Source organism: Mastigoproctus giganteus, chromosome 8 (genome assembly GCF_048544385.1).
Source record: "Mastigoproctus giganteus isolate SK-2022 chromosome 8, ASM4854438v1, whole genome shotgun sequence".
Lineage (NCBI taxonomy): Eukaryota > Metazoa > Arthropoda > Arachnida > Uropygi > Thelyphonidae > Mastigoproctus > Mastigoproctus giganteus.
In genome coordinates this window covers 223,181,017-223,204,583 of record NC_143582.1, presented here as the reverse complement: position 1 = coordinate 223,204,583, position 23,567 = coordinate 223,181,017, and the positions used below count along the sequence as shown (strand labels likewise).

The window sequence follows — 23,567 nt, the reverse complement described above, 5'->3', positions numbered from 1 at the left end:
AGGATGAAATTTTCATGGTTATAAATGATTCTAGAACTAGGGACTATAATTTCAAGTTACGGGGAAGATGTTTAGACTCGATTGCAGGAAGTTTTATTTTAGCCAGCGATTACTGGAATAAGTTACCTACATGGGTGATTGAAGCTGACAGTTTTGGGAAATTCAAAGGTCAGCTGGATAATTACCTATGGGAGGAGGGAAACACATAGGTTGTCTATTTATTTTTCTGTTATTAATTATTTTTTTAAAATTTTTTTCTTATTATTATTATTTTATTTTGTTTTATTTATTTATTTATTTTTTTTTTTGGCTGGTGCAGCATAAGTCACAGGCTTCCTTGCACCATGTGGCCATTGCTAATACAAATACTGATACTAAAAGTTTCCAGGTATGCATAAATATAACTGTGTACATCTGCACAGGTAGATATGCACTTTTAGCAACATGGTGTTTGAATCTTCCATCTAGAATTCTTTATAATCAAAATTATAGATGCCTTAATGCTTATAATTTAAATAATTTGGGTCAAGGGACAAAATATCATCTAAAGGAAAGTTAAAGATGTCAAATTCATAAGAAAATTTAATGGCAAAACAATAAAAAGAGATATGGAGAAAGATATAAAAGTATTATGGATAAATTATTTGGTAACCAAATTTAACATTACAGTTACAAGGATAAAGGCATAAAAAAAAATGTATTATGTTTATTTATTTATTCATTCATTTAATTTTGGGGGGGGGGAGATGGATTCATTTAATTTTTTTGGGGGAGAGGAGATGGATTCCAAACTGAGGTTTATTCTGTAAATAATGTTAACACAATTTAAATATAATATAACCAATTTTTAGATGTTAGGGTTGAATGCACATCTGGTCTGTCTGTTTAGCCACTGCTCAGTTTAGTCAATTGCTCCCTAACGACATCATCTACCTCCCCTTACAATACCTTGGTTAGTTGTGCACATGATCAAGAAACCAGCAGAGGTTTCATAATGTGATACTAGATAACTAAGGTAAATATTGTGGTGTACTGTGTTTTATTAACAGTTCATTTAGAGTCATAAAAGTTATAATGAAATATTAAAATTACAATACTTACTGAAAGTTGATGGAAGTAATAAAAAATTTACAAAAACAATGTTGAAAGCATAGGTCAAATCATAATTACATAAAGTATAAAATACCCTTTGTTTGGGCTCAACATTACAGGTGATATCATTAAGCACCAGCTCCAAGCCTTCTCTGTATCTAGTAGAGTACTTCTTGAATTCAATAGTACCATTATCAGGCCAAGTATCCTTTGGTCTTGTTTCTTCAATGTGCCATGGGGCCTATAAGATGAAATGAAGCACTGATAAAATTTCCTATTTACATATTCACATTAAATTATTTTAAATCATCTAAATGTTGATATAAGTCTTGATATACCACCTTTCCTATTATAAAACGGGACATTAGATAACCAGTTTTGGGAACAAACAAATGTCTGGAAACAATACTATCTGTGACAGTCGCTAGTCTTGTGAGCTTGTAAAATGTTGGCATTTTTTTGTAGTAAGTTTTATGTTTTTTTTACTTAACTTGCATCACAATTAAGGTTTATAGCCAGGGAGGATGGATGGATGGATATTTGCTGTTTTATGGTGCACTGGCAACTAAGGCTATATTGCACCAAGTCAAGAGATAAGAAATGCACTTAAAAATATATATATATATTTGGTAACCTAAACAGGTTACCACATCAGAAGAAGGAAATGTATATCAAAAGTATAAAAAGATAAATTCAAATAAGAGTGCATAAATTAACAGATTGTAAAAAGTTAAGAATGTCAGACATAGTGTCTCTGTAACCTAAAATCTGTCTGAGTATAAACAGGACATTCCATAAAAATATGAATAATCACTAAGAGTTTTAGGTGGATTATCCACCCTCAGCAGAAACAAGTATGTCAGATGTGACCTATGTGGTGCCAAGCAAGAACAACTTCCTCACTTCAGATCCTGCGTACAACTGCCATTGCTCGATTACAGGTTTAATCCGGTATAGTTTATTTGTAAACTAAACCAGATATAATTTGGTGTAATATTATGAATATATTACTGATTCACAATAAGATTTGTATATTATCTGCCTATAGTCTGTATAGAGGATAGGACAGGTGAAAGTAATCAAGGGGAATGGCTGATTTTGCAGTGGTATCAGGTAATTCATATTACCTAATCCCAACATGGCTTGGGATTCAGCAGAAGTGATGTCAAATTCTGATACAACAAGAGAAAAAAAAGCATATGCCGAATCAGGGACAGGATTGAATGATAGTTATACCTCACCGATAACAGAGCTTGTAACATGCTTGCCAAATTAATATATATGATATACCTTTGGTAATCACTATCTTTAATGTGATCAAGGCTAGCTGGGGATGATATGACTACAAACTTCTCTCTCTGGCATTATTATACTTCAAGTTTGTAAAATTATATGCAAATATATTTGAAGGAAAGCAAACTAAACATTGCTAATTTTTGAAATGTGATTATTGCTGTTATAACAAAAAAAGTTGATTTTAATAATAATATAATAATTATTGAATAAGGAAAGAAAACTTTATTTTTCATGACACATTTATTTCCATCAACAGCCATGAAATTGTAGATTACAACACATCATCTGAGAGAGCAGTATTTCTGTATGATGATTTACTGTGAATGGATAATAATGATACAGTTCAAATATGTATTGTTGCTGGGTTTGATGGTGCATTGGCAACTGAGGCTATAATGCACTGATTTCTATCTTCCTCATATGCTTTTCTTGTTCAGATAGCATGATATTTTTCAATTGATTTTAGGAAAACAAAAAAGTCATTCATATTCTGATGATCTCCTATAACACTCACTCTGTGGTGTTAATTGATTGTAATTATGGAAATGTGAGGAGTTGACAGTTTTCCATTCTCTTGGATATAGCAGGCATTGAATGATGATATGCTTTACTGTGAATGAGAATAAACAGTAACTGCATTGTGAGACATTATCGTTTGTGAGTACTTAACTGTGAGTGAGGTATGTATGACCAATATGTAATCTGGCTAGTATAGTTTTTTCCTTTCTATTTCCTATCAGGCTGGATTGCCACTGTTTGGGTTCTCTCTTCATTTTAAAAGTTTACTATTTGTTTGTTCTTCCCACATGTGTAGCCACTGTTCTTTAAGGATCCATTTGATGATGAATTTATGGTCAATATAAGGAATCCTGAAATTAGTTGAGATTACATTTGAAGCACTTTTGGTAGCTAAATCTATCTGTTTGTTTCCTGGAATTCCAACATATCTGGGGGTCCAACAAAAAAATTATGAGCTGACAATGTGCATGAAATTCTATTAACTGTTTCCCAAATTTTCTGTAGCAGAGGATGACTGGAGGAGTGTATACTGTAAAGCATTCACAGCACTTAACGAATTGGTATATATGAGGGATTGAGAATATGAGATTTCTTTTATATTTCCTAGAGCTAGTAGGATACCATATAACTCTGAGGTATAACTACTGCATTCTGAGGGGAGTTGTTTGGAGATGATGGCATTCAGCAGGATTACAGCTGAACAAAACTTCTAAAATGATTGGAGTGGGCCAGATGTAATTGCCTAATGTTGATATCTGAAAGGTTATTCTTTACCCATTTCTCAAAATGTTTATCGATATTTATTGGGGCATTTGCCATGGCTGGGTTTTCATGCTAGCATCCTAAAGCGTGTTATTCATGTTCATGCCCCAGCATGTGTTTAAAGCTTGAAGCCTAATGACAGATGGTTTGTTGAGCCATGGTTTAGTTTGACAGAGGTTCACCCATTTTGGTGTGAAGAGATATTGCCACATGGATGATGTGGAAGGCTGCATAATTTAGTAGCAGAACTTGTCGTTGAAGGTATAGAGGTAGTTCATAGGTTTCCGTATAGAAACTTAAAATTGGTGATGTGTGAAAGGCCTCCAGTGCAATGCACAGTGCACTGGGGGCCTTTCGCACAGGTACAGGATCAAGCGATTCCGGTAGCTGGCTGAGGTATATGCAGGAAACCCATAGTCTAATGGGGTTCTGATTAACGAGCAGTAGAGATGTAGCAACACATAACGATCTGTGCCATTTCTTCTGTGCATGGCAGAAGAAATTACTCTGAGAAGATTTAGTTTCCTATGACAAATTGTACAAATATGTTTTATATGTTCTAGAAAGTTTAATTTTTTATCAAGTATTAAATCAAGAAATCTAGTACAAGGCTGGAAAGCAACATGAGAATTCGAATGAAGCTCTGGATTAGGATGTAAAGTACATTTACGACAAAAATTTACAGCAGTTGTTTTCGGTTTAGGAAGGTGATATCCATTGTTTTTGGCCAAAGAGACTATCTGTTAATGGTGTCTTGTAGTTCGTCTTTCAATTAGTCACACATTTTGAGAATGACACAAGGTGGCAAGATATACAGGTATGCATCAACAGTCTCAGATATAATTGATGCATAGTCTGGTTACAGAGTCGATCCTGATGGCAGTGTGGTGCTCGACACAGTGGAGAATGGAATCAGACTTGAAAGGATCTGTTACCTAGAAAGCTCCGAATAAATTTTGGGTGATGATCCCCAAAGGCCAGATTTATGTAAGTCGGGAAGAATCTCATATCACCAAGTTGGATCAAAGGCTTTCCCGATATCAACATATATCATGACGAAGTGCTAATTTCTGAGGAAAGTATCCCAGATGTTTGTTTTGGCTTTGATAATGAGATAAAGCGTAGATTTACTTCTTCAAAAACCATACCGACTTGGCTTCAGAATGTTTTGAGTCTCTAGAAACCATGTCAGACTAACATTAATTATATTTTCTGTTTTTCTCCAGACAACTGGTTAGAGAAACTGGGTGGCAAATTGTTGGATTGTGTTGTCTTTTCCTAGTTTCGGGAAGGCTAGCAGGGTACAGCTAGTAGGGTAATATTCCTCTAAGAAAATTCTGTTATACAGTTGTAAAAGAGCAGTTAACCATTCCTCATTAAATGATAAATCATGGTGTAATAAATTCTATCAGGGCCTGGAGAACTGTTCTTCATTTTGTGCAAGTGCACTGTGCAATTCAATCATGGTCAGTGGTAGATTATATGAATGCTGGAGAGCACTCATACAATCTGTTATTAGTGGAGTCCCCCAGGGTTTGGTGCTTGGCCCATTGTTGTTTTGTCTATTTATTAATGATATTGATGAAGGTATATCAGGCTTAATGTCCAAGTTTGCAGATGATACAAAGGTTGGCAGGGTTGTTAATGATAGTAAAGACAGTATGCTACTGCAACAGGATCTAGAAAAGTTAGGTAGATGATCTGAGAAGTGGCAACTGAAGTTTAATATTGACAAATGTAAAGTACTGCATATGGGTAGCAGTAACCCAAGAGAAATGTACCAACTGAGTGGTACTACACTCGGGAGGTGGAGAATGAAAAAGAGCTCGGGGTAATTGTGCAGTCGGATATGAAGTTCTCTGAGCAGTACAGATGGGCAGCCAGAGCAGATCATGGAGTTTTGTCAATGATATATAGGAATTTTGCTAGCAGAGACAAGGAGGTGATTATACCTTTGTATAAGGCAATGGTTAGGCCACACCTTGAGTATTGTGTACAGGTCCGGAGGCCTCATTTTAGGAAGGATGTAGAGTTCCTAGAATGAGTACAGAGAAGGGGAACAAGATTGGTGAGAGGAACAAAGGGTTCCCCCTAACCAGGAGAGGCTTAATTTCTGCAAGTTGCAGCATCCGGCCTGTGAACACCATTTTAGAGCTGTACCCTTGAAATGTAAGGAATATTGGATCTCGCCACGATGTTCATCATAACCTCAAAATTCATCGATCATACTGCATGATGGAAGAGATAGGGAAGGGTTGACCGGAACTTAGTTCTAGAGACTAAACATGGGTTCCACCACTTCAATCCTCCAATAAGGAAAGTGGTGGTATTGCACTGGTTGATGAGAGTCATCTACCACCTAGTACTGCCTGGTAACATAGAGGGGTGGCATTCCTCCATGTGGTGTGGGTGCCACACCTCGACCCCTGCTTACGTTGGTTCACACCTGGGTGGTCACCCACCATGTACTTGTGCATGGAGGTTACACTCAGGATTACTAACAGTCCCACCATCGTGAAAGCACAGCAGAGGATTTGGCTGTCACAGACCATCTAGACTTCACCGAAATTGGGTCCACTTGACTTGAGTGTCACCCGAATATCAGTTCCATCAGCGTTTAAGACTCCCAGGTAGCAAGTACAGCTTGTCTGGCATATCTGAGAGAATGTCTGTGACAACCTCAAGGACCAGTTGAAGCATATTATACAGCATTAGCTAAAAAAAAAAAAAAACCGTTCCCATCTGGTCACTCCAAATGTTTGTCTAGTTTAGCCTTAAATTTATTTAAGCTATCAACTTCCACAAGAACAGATGGAATCTGTTCCAGCAATGAACTACCCACTGGCTAAAGCAAACTTTTGAATCTATGCCCGCTCAGGATCTTAGTCTGAGCAAATGGAAGTATCCAGTCAGCATTGCGCCTGCTCAAACTATTCAAGGCTTTATTCACTTCAATTGGATCACCTTGCAGGTGCATAGTCTCCAGATGCTGCAACTCACAGAACTTAAGCCTTTCTTTGTAAGTGCACCCCTTCGTACCTCGCACCAATCTTGTTGCCCTTCTCTGTACTCGTTCTAGCAACTCTACATCCTATATTGTGCCCATGCTTCTTTTTTACTTGCTCTAGCTCTCTTAAAATGTTGGTGGTTAGCTGTGGTTGTATGTTTAATAAACAGATTCCAATATTCCTTTCTTTTTTAGCATTGTTGCATGCTTCGTTTCAACACATTTTTGGATGATGATTTTGGGATAGCAAATTCAGCTGCTGTCATTATTTGTTGTGTATTGTAGCTTGCTGCAGAATCAATTGTGTGGGTTGCAATGATGGAGCTATCTAACCGAGCTATTTCTTGGTATTTAGTCCAGTTAACCGTGTCAGATTTCCAGATCGATCTAACGTTACTCTGGAGAGGAGAACTTGTGTAGAAAGTACATAAGTTCAGAAAGTGATCACTACCACGAGGGTTGTCGGTAACTGTCCAGTCTATGAGAGGAAATATTACTGGAAAACATACTGAAAGGTCAACAGCAGAGTTTGAGCCAGATGATAGATGCAAATATGTGTGATCATCATTGTTTAAAATAGTTAGGTTATGTTTATCTAAAAATTTTTTGATTATTACCCTTGCTGATTTAGATTAGTTTTGGGACAGATATAATGAAACTAATGTTATTGTTATCGCAATGGTAACATGGACTGAAATTGCCTCTAAAGATGTTTGCAGGGGGACATGTCTAGAGGGGAATTAAAAAAGTGCACTAAGAGTGCTACTCCTCTATGTATTAGAGGAGTTTCTAACTTTTCTATACATGGTGTAGTGCAGTGTTTCTCAAAGGGTGTGCCGCGAAATTTAGAAATTTCTTCTTCTATGACTACGTAGGTGTGCCGCAAAATTTTTCTTCTTTGGAAAATGTGCCACGAGAGTAAAAAGATTGAGAAACACTGGTGTAGTGTTTTATTGTTATAGATATTGCATTTGTTAGGTTTGTTTCTTGTATGCACACTGTAACAGGCTTATATTAACTTAGTAGATGGTATAAAAAAGGCTTCAGTTCTGCAAATCGCAGCATCTGGAGACTGGGCATTTGTGAGTTGATCTGATTGAGGTTTTGAAGGCTTTGAATGGATTGAGCAAGTTTAATGCTGATGGGATTCTTCCTCTTGCTCAGCCAGCAAACAAGTGGACACAAATTCAAATTGAGGAAGGATGGTTGCAGAATAAATGTACAGAAGTTTTCCTTTAGCCAACAAGTGATTGATTGCTGGAATAAACTTCCAGCTGTTGTTGTGTTAGTTGATAGCTTAAATAAATTCGAGGAAGAACTAGACACATTACTGGAGGGAATGAATAAGTGAAACATCTTTTTATTTGGCTGATGCTGTATAAGCTTGCTTTTTTGCATCATTTGCCACCGCTAATGCTAATAATTCATCTAAATTAGCACGAAGTCCATGACAGTTCCACTGAATCACTGTATGCATTGTTTGGTTTTAGTTGGGTATCCAGTATTCTCTCTGACTGCTCACTGCAGGCGATGGTAGATGGCTCTCTGTCTTCTAACTTCCCCACTAATGCTGGTGTTCACTAAGGATCAGTTCTTTCTCCCACTCTTTTCCTCTTGTACATCAATGACCTTCTTCCATTGACTGGAAATCCTATTCATAGTTTTGTGGATGACAGTACATTGCATTCCACCTTCCAGTTTGTGAAACCTTATCCTGTTCAAACAGCTTCAACTTTTCAAATATCCACAATCAGTTCCTTAAATGTTGATCTCCAGGTAATTCTCCAGTGGGGCAAAGATAACTTAGTCGATTTCAATCCTTCTAAAACCCAGTCCTGTCTTATATCTTGCAAAAAGGATTCTTCTGCTCCTATGCTTATCTTTGATGCCACTCTGATTTCTAGGCAAGTTGATATATCTTTATTAGGGATTACCCTGACTTCTATAATCTCTCTTGGCATAAGCACCTTACAAATATTGCTTCCTCTGCATCAAAAAAACTGGGGAGGAGAACTCTTTCACTCTAAGCATTACTTTTATTCCAAGCAGCTGTTTACTCTGTACAATTGCAAATCCGCCCTACCATGGAATATTGTTCCCACATCTGGGGCAGTGCCCCCAAAATCTCTCTCAGGCTTCTAGATTCCATTCAGAAGAGGGCAGTTAGGTTAATTAATGACACATCTCTAACAGAGTCTCTCCACTCTGTCTCACAGACATTGTTTCTGCTGCATGCCTTTTCTACAGATACTTAGATACTCTTCAGAATTGGCTTCTATAATTCCTGCTCTCTCTTTCAAAGCAGTCCGAACCCGTGCTATTACCACCCAACATCCTTTCACTGTCCAACTTCAAACTCATAGAACCAAGCTTCTTCCTCATTTATTCATTCAACTTCTGTTTTCTGGCACAACCTTCCCTCATACTTATTTCCTGGTAATTACAATCTATAGAAGTTCAAGTCTAATGTCAACAAATATCTTCTTTGATCTCCACAACCTCCAACCCATGCACGGTACTAAGTACTATAGGTTCTAATATCTCTAGTGTTTGGGGTTTTCATATAAAAAAAAAAAAAAATTGGCGTATCTACTCACTTACATGAGATACTTTGTTTGCACTTGTCTATTTTTGCTTTTTAGCTTTTTTGGGAAGACTGGCCTGCCCATGTCAATGTCATCTTGTGGATGAATTTCAAAAACTCAAAAACTGTATTATCTTCATCTAGTTTTTCATCAATGTCTGTGGTATCAGATATAAATTTGTGCACGTTGTTGCTTTCAGTGTTTTTGATTCATTCTGTTGGTTTCTCATTGGGTTGCTTATCTGGAGGTATTGTTACCGCGTGTTTACTTCTTGAATAGTATACTTGCAGATAGATCATTCCTTTGATGAGGAAAGGAGTGATTTCACCCCAACCAGATATCAATATATTTGGAGGGAAATTCTCAGCAGTCAAGTTTGGGTTGCCACTGAGCATGTTGAGTAATTGATGAATATGTAGATGACTTGGTAGGTACTGTAAAATGTTTCTTTGCCTCTTGATATCACACTTTGTGCCCTACCTTATTTTTTGAATATTCTTTTTCCATTTCCATTGGGTGCATTCTTTAGAGAAGGCAGTATAATTGCCATGATAGTTAGAACAGCTCTGCATTTCAGCGTTACAACTTTGTGTGTGTTTTTTTTTTTTTTTTTTTGATTTGGTAGTTGTTGGCGCATTGGCTTCTGTGGCCATATTGCACCTCCCAAGGTTTTTGCAGTACTTTGATCCAAGCCCGAGGCGGGAATCGAACCCGCGACCTTTGAGTTACCGGGCAGGTACTTTACCCACTCGGCTAGCCCGGTCGGCCTTTGTGTGTGTGTGTGTGTTCTTTTGATATGCAAGAAGTACAAGTGGCTACACTTCTGCAAACTATTTGCAAATGACCAAATTTTGGACACCTAAAGCACCGGACCAGATTGGGAATGTATGGTCTTACATGGCATCTTAGGTAACTAGCTGTGTGTAGATCAGGTGTATTAAATGTGAGTATCACTGTTTTAAGTAGGGACAAGCTCCCCATATTATTTTTATGACAATTCTTTTCATGTGTACAACATGAAACTTAATTTAATCACTTAATTTGCAGACAAGTTTGTCCTCTGATACATTTCCCAGGTCCCATTCTGATATTACCCCTTTAGAGAAGTTCAAGGTGGTATGTGGGGTAACCTCTGTGGAAATTACACCAAAAGTAGATATTTTTAACAGTCTTTCAGCATTATGGAAATATTCAGTCATTTCCACTAATAATTTTCTATAACTTTGTCACTGAACCATTTTTGGATGGCCATTTCTATTTGAGATATTTCTGAATTAGAAATGGAGAGCTTACTCAATGGTTGGTCTGTGGTGGAATGTAATATTAAAAAAAGAGACAGAGGAGCATTATCTGTTCCTTCTTTTTTTTTTTTTTTTTTTTTTTTTGTCTCTTGGCATGGGATGTATTAAGGTCATCATGTCTGTCTGAATCAAAAGATCCATAAGCAGACTATTTTCTGTTGTCCACTGTTGCTCCTTTTAGCCTTGGGAGGGCGATTTTCTTCTACCAGGTTTCCAGCCCCCACCTCATGGAGGCAGGTGTGGTGTCACCCGTGACCAAGCAATAAGGGAAGGTTAGTTGTTAGTGCATTAGTCCTATATACAAGAAAAGTGTTTTTCCTTTCTGTTATGTAAGCTAACTTCTTTACTTTAGAAGAGCAAAATTAAATAACTCTGGAAATTAGAAGAATAACACTATACTGCAATCAGCTGCTCTTTCAAAAAAAAATCATTCTGAAATCGTTATAGTCACTCGCTTGGCACTCAGTGCCAGTTTGAACATATAGGTGGCTGACCTTCACCATATATTGTTGAAAAATTTATAAAAATACTAAGTAAAATTACAAAGTTAATGCCATGTGAATTGCCGAGATACTTAGTTTATTGGGTATTGAGCTATGCCCCCATACACTTGAAGCAGCTGACTACTTAAAATTAGCTCCTTACTCAACTCAACCACTTGATAATCCTGATCAATTCTGACAAAGTTTTGACTATGATTGATCATTAAAAGTTTTGATTATAACTTTTAGATTTGATCATTATCAAATCTAAAAGAAATTAATGAAAGCAGATTAAATAAAATGAACTGTTTCTCAAATAGAATAGTGAATTAGAAAATTCATTAGCTGAAAGATTAACTATTTTACTAGTGATTAATTTTAATGGCTATGTTTTTATTTACCAGATTTTTGTTTTTACTTACCTATACAGGGTGATTCACTACCAGTGCAACAAACTTGCAGAAGGTGTAGGGGGCACAAAGACGAATCGGAATCACATAGCATTGCAGGGTCCAAAATGCCTTCGTCATGCGGTAGAGGACGTTGAACGGGAGGTTGCATGAACAGCGATCCCGCTGGAAGTCAGCATTTGCGAACCAGTTCCCGAGGCAGTAGGATGGACGAGTATTCAAACATTGAACTGGCCGACATGCACCTCGCGTATGGAGCTGCGGACTGTAACGGGTGCGCCGCTCTGCGCTTGTACCAGGAACGATTCCCGCACAGGCATGCTCCTCATCATATGATTTTCGCACGTGTGCATAGAAGGTTACGTGAGACTGGTTGTTTCACGAGAGGTACCATGAATCGAGAGCGAACGACAAGGACGCCAGACAATGAGGAGAATTTCCTACATCTTGCAGAAGGCAATCCGAGTACGAGTACTCGAGCGATAGGCAACGATTGGGTATTTCCCAATCCACTGTATGGAGGATACTGTCGACAAACCAAATGAGTTCATACCATCTGCAACGCGTCCAATCATTGGAGCCTGCGGATTATCCACTCCGGAGGACTTTTGCTACTTGGTTTCTTCAACGAAAACGGTTCGCAAATGCTGACTTCCAGCGGGATTGCTGTTCACGCGACCTCCCGTTCAACGTCCTCTACCGCATGACGAAGACATTTCGGACCCTGCAATGCTATGTGATTCCGATTCGTCTTTGTGTCCCCTACACTTCCTGCAAGTTTGTCGCGCTGGTAGTGAATTACCCTGTATATGTGTATTTGAACATTATTTATTTACATTTGTGCATACCTATTATATCACAGATCTGCAACTGTCAGACAGACCCCATTTAATCCAGTTACTATTAATCCAAGTTACAAATGGCTATGAAATATCATCCTGGGTTGGGATTAACAATGACTATGCACAAATCCCCAGAATATAACAGCATGGTGGCTACTCAAAACATTCATTGGTTTGGTTTGGTTTTGGGTTTACTGGTGCAACAGCAAGCTAGGCTATAATGAGTCAACCACAACATTCATTGGTATAATTTGGACATAAGAGAGACAGCTGCTTCGCAGGATATGCCAGTTCACTTAACTCAATTTGTCATATACAGATTGAGCTAAACTGTAAATGCAATTATTAAAGTTAATTACTAACAAAACAGTTCACATTTTTGGCTAATAATTTTGCTTTTTCACTATTACTATTTCAGAAACTGTTTATTTTATTTATCTTTCTCTCTTTCATTTCTTTTAGACTTCATAGAAGATACAAATCCCCAAAGATAGAACGAAGTTTTCTCAGCAGTGCAATGCAATCAGGCAATTTTTAAAATTTTGTTGGAATGGCCAAGAAAGCACACGGTGTCCTATCGATGATTTATCGAATATCATCTTATAGAGATATGGAGGTTATAGTCCCACTGTATAAATCATGTAAGACAACATTTGGAATACAGAGAGTGGTAATCAATGGACACTGCTCATCGTGGACTAATGTTATTAGTGGAGTCCCTCAGGGCTCAGTGTTGGGTCCATTATTGTTTTCTGTATTTATAAATGATATTGATGATGGTATATCAAGCTTAATGTCCAAGTTTGCAGATGATACAAAGGTTGGCAGGGTTGTCAAGGACACTACTGACACTATGCTGCTGCAACAGGATCTGGAAAGGTTGAGCAGATGGGCTGAGAGGTGGCAAATGAAGTTTAACATTGACAAATGTAAAGTACTACACATGGGAAACAGCAACCCCAGAGCAACGTATCAACTCTGTGGTACTATACTGACAGTGGTAGAGAATGAAAGGGACTTGGGGGTGATTGTGCAGGCAGATATGAAGTTCTCTGAGCAGTGCAGACGGGCTGCAAGAGTAGCTCATGGAGTATTGTCAATGATATACAGGAATTTTTCCAGCAGGGATAAGGAGGTGATTATTCCCTTGTATAAGGCAATGGTCAGGCCACACCTAGAGTACTGTATACAGGTCTGGAGGCCTCATTTCAAGAAGGATGTAGAGCTGCTGGAACGAGTACAGAGAAGGGCAACAAGATTAGTGAATGGAACAAAGGGGTGCTCTTACGAAGAAAGGCTTAAGTTTTGCAAATTACAGTGTCTGGAGACTAGGCACCAGCGAGGTGATCTGATAGAGGTGTATAAAGCCTTGAATGGTTTAAGCATGCTCAATGTTGATGGCATTCTTCCTCTAGCTCAGAAAAATCACCTGAGAGGGCATAAATTCAAATTGAGGAAAGACAGATGTAGGATAGACGTGCGGAAATTTGCCTTTAGCCAGCGGGTGGTTGGTTGGTGGAACAGACTGCCATCCCTTGTGGTGGAGGTTGATAGCCTAAATAAGTTTAAGGCTCAGCTGGACAGGTATTTTGAACAAACAGAGTGGTGAAGTGGAAGTGGGGGTTTTTTTTTTTTTTTTTTTTTGGCTGATGCTGCATAAGCTTGCTTTCTTGCATCAAATGCCACTACTAATGCTAATGCTAATACTGTGTTCAAGTAAGATCTCATCTGAAAAAAGACAATGAGCTTCTTGAAAGGATCCAAAGATGGGCAACTTGCATGGTGAGATCAGCAAAAGGGCAACCATACAAGGAAAGACTTGTGTAATGTGGGATACAGAGCTTGGCAACCAGGCACCTCAGAGGTGACCTGATTGAGGTTCATAAGGCTCTGAGAGGGGTTAGTAAAATGAACAAAGACAGAATTTTCACTGTTATAGAGAATTCCAGAACTCAGAGCACAGGGGAAGAGGTTTAGACTGGATTGTAGGAAGTTTTCTTTTAGGCAGCAAGTCTGATTGCTGGAACAGATTGCCTTTATATTTACAGGTAGTTGAGGCTGACAGTTTGCATAAATTCAAAGGTCAACTGGAAAGTTGACCTTTCCAGTTGACCTTTGAAAGTGGGAAACGTTTTAATGCTGTTTTGCTATCCATTTTCAAGCTATCGACTCCATCAAATGAAACGATTTCGTTAAATATGCAATCTGTAAAAGAGCGTTATAGTGATCTGTGAAAGCGTTATAATCAGATATGGGTTATGATATAAGAACAGCGTTATAGCGAATCAGCGTAAAGTGAACCACGTTATAACGGGGGCCTGCTGTAATATCGGTGTAAATACACCATAGAAAACTCTTAAACGAAAAAAAACTACGTTTGTAGTTTGAAGGGGTATCATTTTATCTGTAGTTTTTTTTTTTTTTTTCGTTTAAGAGTTTTCTATGGTGTATTTATACCAATATTATATAGAATACTTTATTGCATCAATCTTCATTTATACATTATTATGTACACCTTCTGGCATCTCTCATATTGTGTGATTATCTTCACAACTGGATTGTTATGTCTGCAATACCATGGTGACTGCCCATCCACCGACGAAGGGCTAACAAGCCTTGAAATGGTGCCATCTGGGTGGTGGTGCCCATCGAGAATAAGCAACAATAGTCTTCTCTTTTAGTGAAGCTCTGGGTGGTGGTGCCCACCGAGAATAAGTAACAATAATCTTCTCTTTTAGTGAAGTGTTACTTATTCGAGGTAGTGCAATACATGGCAACTCATTGTGAAGGAGGAGCACAATATGAGATACAGATAAAATGATGCTCCTTCAAACTACAAACATAGTTTTTTCGTTTAAGAGTTTTCTATGGTGTATTTACACCAATATTATATAGTGAATTTGATGTATGATTTCCACTTCACTGACTTACTACCATCCTTACAATTAGCAACATAGAAGGAAGTTCATTGGAGATAAGGCCAGGTGGTTGTACGATTCTGTAATGTTGTTGTTGTTCGGTTTAACGACACAAGGGCTACTAAGGCCAATTGTGTCTGTTCATCATTAATGCACAAGAAGCATATCGTTAGAGAAGTTAAATTACATGCTTCTGTACAAGCCAATATGTTTTAGATACAATAAAAGTTCTTCAATATTTGCTTCATTTCCTAAGAAATGAGATAAATCAGGTGATATATTCAATGTAGAGAGTGACTGAAAAGTGTTCGACTGGATGGTTGAATGTAAGGGACAATCAACGAGAAAATGATGGACCGTAAGTTGCGTCTGGCAGACAGGATGAGCACTGGGGTGAGTTTTCTCCCAATAACAGGAAGAGATGAGTATGATGAGTGTGTCCAATTCTGAGTCTTGCCAGTACCACTTCCTCTTGTCTGTTTCGTCGGAAGCCAGAGAGCCACAGCTTTGGATTTTCTTTTATCTGGTAAAGTTTATTGTTGGTGTCACTTTTCCAAGTCTGTGACCATTTATCGTTTGTTTGGGGATTTTTTTGGCGCATGGGCATCTATGGCCATAATGCGCCATACATAGGTTAGTATTTATGCTATTTCTTTATGGATCGAGAGTCAGGAAACTGATTGTTGACTAGCTAAAGGAGGTGGTATACATTGATTGCTTTGAGAAAGTTAAAAATCTTTGAGACATCTGTTTTATTGCCCAAAAGTGAACTAAGCGTTAGTGGTTCTTCAGTTGAGGCTGGATTGAAGTGATTCTGGCGTTCTCTTGCAAATTTTGTGCATTCCACAAGGATATGTTTCACTGAAAGCACTGTTTTACAGTGATCACACTGGGGGTGAATCTCCCCTCTTAAAAGGTAACCATGAGTAATATTAGTGTGACCTATACGGAGACGAGCTAGTATTACCTCCTGTTGTCGAATTGCACTGATATTTGAAGGCCACTGCTCAAGATTTGGCTTGATACTTCGAAGTTTATTTTCAAGTTGGTTTTGCCACGTTGATTGCCACTGGTACATGCATTTTTCCTGTATTATTCGTCTATAATCTTGATGTGGAACTCTCCGCTGTACATCAGGTGGTAAGTCGGCCGCTTTTGAGGCATTGTCCGCTAATTCATTTCCTGGAATTCCCATATGTCCTGGGACCCAACAGAAATGTATGGTTCTTCCAAGCTCAGATAAGGTATATAAAGAGTTTGTTATTTCTTTTACGACTGGGTGGGTGATGTTCATGGTGTTTTCCAGGGCTTGAAGTGCACTTAGAGAATCAGAGAAAATTATACTGTTTTCAATATTGGAGGTCTCGATATGCTTCGGTGCAACCTGAATTGCCAATAGTTCGGCAGAAAATATACTGAACTCATGTGGAAGTTGGTAGGCTAATGTTATGTTCGGGAAAACTGCGGTGATTCCAACGTGGGTGTCATTCTTTGACCCATCTGTATGAACTACAACAAAGTTTGGAAACTGCTCCACCACTGCAAGGTACAATTGCAAGAAATTTTCTTTATGTAATGCAGATTTATCCCATTTATGAAGGTATTTATCACATAAAGGTGGAGTAATGCTCCACGGAGCAAGGAATAGTGGAGGGGTATTTGAGATATTATCAAAACTCAGATTAAGTTCTTCTAGAAGATGTCTTATTCTTATACCTAAGGGTCGGTTAGCTGTTATTGTTATTGTTATTTGGTTTTTTTTAGGAGCATTAGCAACTAAGGCCATATTGCTCCGGGATATGCGGTGGTCATTCCTGACCTTTCCGCATCCTCTGTATTTGGTGGTGACGGGCTCGAACCCCGGTCTAATCAAGAAGCGTGTGCTACGCACTGCTGCTCCTTCCCACCTGGCTACGGAGGCGCCGGTCGGTTAGCAGTAGGGCAGTTATGGTATAACCTGCTGTGTTGGGGGGTGAAAAGTAATTCCCAATTTGGGTGTTCAGGCATAGATCTTATTTTATATGCATAGCGTAATATAAGTTGTTGCCTTCTGATAGAGAGAGGAGGGGTTCGTGAGCTTCGGCATATAGACTATGTATTGGAGACGTGCGATATGCTCCTAGAGCAATGCGTATTGCACTATGATGGAGAGGATCAAGCCAACGAAGGACACTAGGCCTTGCTGAGCTATACACTGGTGCCCCATAGTCAAGTTTTGATCTTATTAAAGATCTGTATAGTCGTAATAAGGTAAGGCGATCAGCTCCCCACTTTGTTGCTGAGAGAACCCGGATAATATTTAATTTTTGTTGACAGGATGTTCTTAGTCTTTTAATATGTTCCAGGAATGTAAGCTTATGATCTAAGGTGATTCCTAAGAATCGTATGCTGGGTTGAACTGCTATTGGTTGTCCCTTCAGTTGTAGTTCCGGGTGTGGGTGCAATTTACGTTGTCGGCAAAAATGGATGCACAAGGTTTTTTGAGAACAAAGCTGAAAACCATTGGTTTGTGCCCATGTACTGATCTTATTTATTGCCCCTTGTAACTGTCTCTCGATCGTATTCATGTTTTTCGCATGGCAAGAAATACTAAGGTCATCCACGAACAGTGCCTTATCGATAGTGTTTGGAAGTTGTTCAGCAATGGTGTTTATTGCAATTATAAAGAGTGTAGCACTAAGTACAGAGCCCTGGGGAACTCCTTCTTCTTGAAAAAATAGTTCCGACAGTGAAGTTTTAAATCGAACCTGGAAAGTTCGCTTGTCTAGGAAGTTGCGTATGAAAATCGGGAGATGGCCCCGAAGTCCATGGCGGTGTAATTCGCAGAGTATTCCATACTTCCACGTGGAATCATAGGCCTTGCTGATGTCAAAGCAAACCATTATATGGTGTTCCGATCTAAGGAATGCATTCCGAATGGAATTCTCTAGTTTTACTAGTATATCTAGTGTTGATCTGTTCTGTCGAATGCCGAATTGTGCAGAATGTAAGAGATTGAAATTTTCCAGGTACCATATCAGTCGACGGTTCACCATCTTTTCCAGAATTTTGCAAAGGCAACTGGTCAAGGCAATGGGTCTATAACTAGTAGGGTTTGTCGGGTCTTTTCCTGGTTTAAGGAATGCAAGGACTGTAGCGTGGTGCCATTGTTCAGGGAATGTGTCTTCCCGGTAGAGCCTATTGAACAGATCAAGAAGTGACTGCAGTGATTCAGCACTTAGTTCCTGTATCATCGAATAATGGATATTATCTGGTCCTACAGCGCTACGCCTAGATGTTGACAAGGCTCTATGTAGTTCGTGGATAGTGAATGGTAAGTTATATTGTTCTTCTGCTTTTGAAGAAAAGTTTAACTTTTGTTTTTCTGAATTTGCTTTGAATCTTCTGAAGGCTGGTATGTAACTTTCTGTTGCTGATGTTTTGGCAAAAGTTTCTCCTAGTATATTGGCAATTTGGATAGGGTCAGAAATGTTCTGCCCTCGCCATTCCATGATAGGCTGAGGTGTCGTTTGATATTTACCACTCATTTTCCTGATTGTTTTCCAAATTTTATGTGTGGGAGTTGCTTGATTGATGGTTGAAGTGAAGCGAATCCAAGCGGCCTTTTTATTACTGCGTCTAACATACCTGGCTCTTGCTCTAACGCGTTTAAACTGAATGAGATTAGCTGTGGTTGGATAGCGCCTAAAAGTATTCCAAGCTTTATTTTGGTCTCTTTTTGCTGCACGGCATTCGTCATTCCACCATATTTTTGGTTGTACAGGTAATTTTGAGGAGGACTTTGCTGCGTGTAGTATAGTTTCTGTGACATACTCAACCGCTTCCCTGGTTGGGGATTTTTGTATAATTTCAGGGTCCAGTTTAGCTAATTTTTTATACGTCTCCCAGTCTGCTTTATCAATTAGCCACCGAGGAATTCTAGTAAGATGATATGAGGGTTTATTTAGTAATTCAATTGTAATGGGAAAGTGATCACTATGCAGTGGATCATTGTTTGCCGTCCACTTTAGAGTAGGATACAAAGTTGCAGAACAGACAGACAGGTCTATTGCAGTATATGTTCCAGAAGGACGGTGAACATAAGTAGGTGACCCGTCATTTAGAAGGAGAAGGTTGTTATCATCTAAACATTTTTCAATTAGTTTTCCTCTTTGGTCAATATTGTTGTTATCCCATAGTGTGTGATGACCATTTAAGTCTCCCAGTATGAGGAAAGGTGTGGGGAGTTGAGCTAAGAGGTTGTTTAGATCATTTTGTTGGATGGAAAAGCTTAGTGGAATATATAAGGAGCAGATTGTAATATGGATGTCAGCAGCTACACGGACCGCTATTGCCTCGAGGGGAGAGTTCAGTAAGACCTATTTGACAGGAACATGTGGGTTTGTTATAACAGCTACACCACCATGTGCAGTATTTTGATCGGTTCTATCGTTTCTAAAGATATTATAATAAGACAGTTTTGGTGTGTCTTGAGGTTTGAAATACGTCTCTTGGAGGCAGAGACATATTGGTGTGTATTTAGAGATAAGGTCGTATAGATCATTAATATTGGCACGGAAACCACGACAATTCCATTGAATTATTGTGTTCATTGTTTATCTCTAGTTAGACTTTCCGAGCGTTTTCTTGGTGCTGAGGTTCTCTGTTTTTCACTCTTGTTTTTGTCTTTCTTTCGAAAGTAGGGCCTTTCTGTTTCTATGTCTTCTTCTACAAAAATGTGTAGGACCGGGTCATCTGGGAGTATTTCCTTAGTATCCATTTCCTGTTGGTGACCAGAAGTAACGATTTGTTTTTCTTTGCGTCCTTCGTCCGGGGAGTGGAGATTTTCGATTGGTATAGAAACTGGCGTATTGACTGCCTGAGTTTGAGTTGCATTGCACAGTGTTTTTACGTAGTTCGAGAAAGACTCTTTTGGGGGTACTGTTAGTTCAGTTTGCGATGCGGTTGATTGGAATTTTTTGGTGATTTGAGCATACGTAGATCTATTTGCAAGGGTTGGTGGTGAGACGTTTCGCTTTGCTTCTTGATAGGACACATTATGATTCGTTTTATAAATCTGAATAAGTTTCTCAGTTTTCCAGCGATCGCATGTTCTGGCGTAAGCGGGATGATCTTTTTTGCAGTTTGGGCATATCGGTTGGGGAGCAGTACAGGCTTCGCAGTTGTGTTCAACTGACCCGCACTTTGCACAAGCAGGAGTTCCCCGGCAAGCTGTCTGGGAATGTCCGTACTTCTGACATCGGAAACACCGTAGTGGGTTTGGAATATAAGGTCTGACATTACAGACCAGATATCCAGCCTTAATGGATGCTGGGCGATGTGGTGTATTAAAGGTCAGAATGAGATTGCGTGTAGGAGTCAGAACTTCTTTTCTGGTGGAAATTCTCTTGACCTGTATAACGCCTTCTTCTTTAAGTTCTTCAAGCATCTCCTCTTCGGACACATCTATTAAATCCCAATCAGAGATCACTCCTTTAGATGTGTTCAGTGATCTATAGGGTGTCACAGTAACTGGTATTCCAGCAAAGAGATTAATATTCAAGAGTCGCTCTGAGTGTTTACTATTAGAGGTCTCGATCAGAATATCTCCTGACCTAAGTCTTTTTACAGACTAAGGAGCTCCAGCTCTGCTTTCTAATTCCTTTTGTATTCTAAATGGCGAGATTTTGCCAATTGCATTTTCACCAGTTGAGTGCATGATCAGAAAAGCTGGAGAAGGATAGATGTCAGAGTCAGTTTTCTGCCATTTTGAAGTTCCTGTAATAGAACTATCTTTCTTTTTTGATGTTTGGGGTGCATCTGGCAGCCCAGATAAGTCTGAGTTTGATTTACTCGTGACGTGCTCTTTTTGGCCCCGGGAGATTATCTTTTTCTCCCAGGTTACCAGCACCGCCACGTGGAGGCAAGAGCGGTGCCACCTAGTGACCCAAGCGAAGTGAAGGTTAGTATTAACGAAAAATAAAAAGGGGGTTAAAGAAAGGTACTTTCCTTTCTGGGTTATATAATTTGAAAGATCTATTCAATTATAATGCTCAAGAGTTAACGGACTTGCGAAACTCAGGAGAAACGTATATACAGTAAAGCGTATCAGATAATCACTATGAAAAGGCGCTGTGGTCACTAATATCGCTTGGCAGTCGGGGCCGACTATTTATCATAGCACGCTTTGCATATGACAGACTTATAGTCAGAGTAAGGAACCAGAGGATGTTGTGAAAGAGTAGGCTGAGGATGTTTAGCGGCAAAGTCAGCACTTTCATTTCCCGAAATGCCTGAATGGCCAGGGATCTAGAAAAAACTGATTGACTGATTGGACATACTGCAAGAGAATAGCTGGAAATTAATGTTTCAATATAGGATGAGAAGAGAAGAAATTCTTCCTTATGGCAGAGACAGCACTCAGGGAGTCTGTGTAAATTATGGCAGATGAGATGGAAAGCCCAATAATCTTACTAAGCACTAACTTAATGGCATACAATTCAGCTGTGAGGACGCTGCAAGATAGTGGTAGTAGTGTGAATGAAATTGTACATAAAGGAAAAACTTCCGCAGCACCTACCATACTGTCAGTTTTGGAACGATCTGTATAAATTTTACGGGCATGGCTGTTCATAGTAGCATGAGCTGAATGTAACTGTCTGATATTGCAGGGAGGTATAATATATTTCTCCCACTGGAGGAAGTGTATATCTTGAGAGACAGACACGTATGTCCAAGGTGGAACAGGTGCAGTTTTGTCTTGAAAAATTTCATTTAATCTGACATTCCAACTGTGAACAAGCTCTCTGATCCTGAGCAAGGCAGGTCTATTTTCATTTGGCTTGCTTTCATAGAAGGCTTCCCACTGAGTATTATAAAGAAACTCCCAACTGGGGTGCAATGGTAGACTCTGGATCTTAGCAGCGAAGTGGAGCAGTAGTGTTTTTCTATGAAGGTGTAATGGGGGATCATGCGCTTCAATATAAAGACTTTGAATCGGAGAAGTCCTGAAAGCTCCTAGCACAGTCCTCAGAGCACTGTGATGGATCACATTTAGCCATTTTAAAGTAGTGTTCCAGGCAGAGTCATACACTGGACAACCATAATCTAGCCGTGAATGGATTAAACCTCTGTAAAGATGCAGTAAAGTATATCGATCAGCTCCCCATGACGTCGATGAGCCCAATTGAAGTATATTCAAATGCTTTCTATAAGAAGTTCTCAAATAAGTGATGTGGGCTAGGAAATTTAGTTTGCTGTCTAATATTAGTCCAAGAAAAATGCGGGGAAACAAGTGGGATTGGAGTATTGTTTATTTGTAGTTCAGGTTTGGGATGGAGAGCTCGCTTCTTGCAAAAGTAGGTGACAGTGCATTTCTTTTCCGATAGTTTGTAACCATTCCCGTGAAGTCCAGGATTCTATTTTGGTTATGGCTAGTTGTAGCTGCCGTTCAATGGTACTCATACTTTGAGATTGACATGAAATGGTAAGATCATCTGCATACATATAAGTTTGAACAGTTTTTGGGCTATCTCATGTCATGCTGCTAACTTGGATTGAAAACAGTGTTGGACTAAGTATTGATCCCTGTGGGACTCCCTCTTCCTGAATGTGAGATGTAGAGAGTACGTTTTTATATCGGACCTGAAAAGAATGCAATTGCAGGAAATTTTGAATTATTTCCAACAGATGGCCCCAAAGTCCCAGATGGTAAAGATCCCTAATAATACCATGATGCCATGTAGTATCAAATGCCTTTTCAAGATCTAAATTGACCATGAATAGATGTAGTTTCATGACAAAGGCATTGCAGATATGAGATTCAGCTTTGATAAGCACGTCCAGCATTGATCTATTCTTCCGAAAGCCATACTGTTGTTCAGGAAGGAGATTCTCTGACTCCAGGATGTGAGTCTAGTATGAACCCATGAAATTTTTCCCATGCAGCTCATAAGGCGACAATGAACGAATGGAACCAGGAAGAAAGAAAAGCATTTTCAGAGAAGATCCGATTATAAAAAAATAATGTTCTCGAGTCTTCTTCAAGTAAATGCTTTAGCATAATGTAATGAACTTCATCTGGACCTGCAGCACTATTGGAAGATCTGTTTAATGATTCTTGAAGTTCTATTAACGTAAATTGTTGGTTGTACGGGAATGAGCGGCGCATGAAGAACTTGATTTTATACTGTTCTGCACTTGCTTTGATGTTCTGGAAGGTGGATGCATAGGAGGCAGAAGATGAGATTTTTGCAAATGATTCTGCTAGTGCGTTAGCAACTTCTTCAGGAGTAGAAATGTCCTTCCCTTTCCAATGAAGTATCGGAGAGGGAAGCCGAACAAATTTGCCATTTAACACCTGTATTATTTTCCA

General features: G+C 39.0%; 1 protein-coding gene across 1 annotated transcript in view; it reads right to left on the bottom strand.

The window, feature by feature from the left end:
* The window catches only part of LOC150082363 (multidrug resistance-associated protein 1-like), a 266,340-nt gene that overhangs the window by 29,722 nt on the left and 213,051 nt on the right, over positions 1-23,567 (bottom strand). The window contains exon 24 of the mRNA XM_090379234.1: positions 1,187-1,333. Coding sequence (XP_090235360.1) covers positions 1,187-1,333 — 147 coding nt within the window. The remainder of the gene's footprint in view (positions 1-1,186; positions 1,334-23,567) is intronic.